The 1505-nt window shown below is 43.1% G+C and overlaps 1 protein-coding gene across 1 annotated transcript; it reads left to right on the top strand.

The window, feature by feature from the left end:
• The first annotated feature begins 306 nt into the window (after positions 1-306).
• LOC136469883 (uncharacterized) lies at positions 307-1059 on the top strand. The gene has a single exon (XM_066467906.1). The coding sequence runs from the start codon at positions 307-309 to the stop codon at positions 1057-1059; it is 753 nt and encodes a 250-aa protein (XP_066324003.1).
• The last annotated feature ends 446 nt before the right edge of the window (positions 1060-1505 follow it).

Here is a 1505-nt window from a genome sequence, read left to right as displayed (position 1 = left end):
AGTGATCATTTGGTGATGTTATATTGTGGAATTGAATTATTGTGCCTCTATATTATTGTATGAATTTACTATTCTCTCTAGTAATTATAGTATGGCATGATTATACAATTCTTCATGCAATTTCTTGACATCATCTAATAATCACTTGTGTTGCAATTTCGCAGATGACGCGCACTCAGTAGGGGAACTTTTGGTGATGATGCAAGTGGTAGTGATGGCCATGGCAATGGCAATGAGGATCTTCCCCCACCACCGCATCCTACCCCAGCAGTGATGATGGCTCAACTCATGGAGACTCAATGTGCCATGGGAAAAGTGCTGCGCAGTCTTGCGCAGAATGTTGGCCAAGGATGTGGAAGAGACCAGCATCAAGAACCTGAACCTAATCAGTTCAGTACTTTCAAGGACTTTCTCGACACCAAGCCTTTTGTTTTTAAGGAAGCAGAAGAACCATTGCAGTCAGATGAGTGGCTGAATACAATTGAACAGAAGTTCCACCTTTTGAGGCTCACCGAGCACCTAAAGACTGAATATGCATTGCACCAGCTGGATGGGCCTGCGGGCATATGGTGGAGTCATCATAGATCCACTTTGCCTAAAGATGCTCAAATCACCTGGAATCAATTCAAGGCTACATTTAGGGGACATTATATTCCCCTAGGTCTGATGAGTATGAAGCATACAGAATTCATGAGGCTAACACAGGGTACTAAGACTTTGACTGAGTATCTGCATGCCTTTAACAACTTGTCATGGTATGCCATAGAGTTTATGGATACAGATGCCAAAAAGATTGCCAGTTTCAAGCGGGGACTTAGCCCGAAACTGATGAAGACACTTGCTAACAACAAAAGTCCTACTTTCAATGAGTTTATTAGTGATGCATTAACCCAAGAGAATCACAACAACATCTATAGAACATCCAAGAATCGCAAGAGAGCTTTTGAAGTAGGTGCTATCCTAGTCCAAAGCTCCTACCGTCCGGGAGACCCCAGTTCCGCCCTCCCTGCTCCAAAGTATAGACCACCTCAGAAGAAGGCGCAGCCCAGTCAGAACTAGAAGGTTTATCAGCAAGGCCTACTCCATTGCCCTACCAAAGGGTAGCACTAGACAAGGTAGCTCCAATGTTCCACCTAGCAGTATGCCATGCTGGAACTACAACAAGACGGGCCATAGGCAAGAAATTGCCCTTATCCCAAGAAGAACAGCAATCAGAAGCTAGGCAACTCAAATGGACATCAGGGACATGTGCACTATACCACCATGGAAGAGATTCCATCTAGTGAAGTAGTCACTGGCTGGTATGTTTCTTATGAATCATCATCCTATAGTTGTTTTATTTGATTATGGAGCTTCACATTCATTCATGAGTCCAACTTTTGCATCCAAGTATGATCAGAAAATAATCATAGTAGACAAAGGTGGGTATTGTATAAGTGCAGCTGGGAGTAACATTTCTACCAATCAGATAGTTAGAGATGTACGCATCCAAATAAGTGAATGGG

This window comes from Miscanthus floridulus, chromosome 8 (genome assembly GCF_019320115.1).
Source record: "Miscanthus floridulus cultivar M001 chromosome 8, ASM1932011v1, whole genome shotgun sequence".
Classification (NCBI taxonomy): domain Eukaryota; kingdom Viridiplantae; phylum Streptophyta; class Magnoliopsida; order Poales; family Poaceae; genus Miscanthus; species Miscanthus floridulus.
Note: the sequence above shows the minus strand (reverse complement) of the source record. Positions and strands in the feature narration are given on the sequence as shown.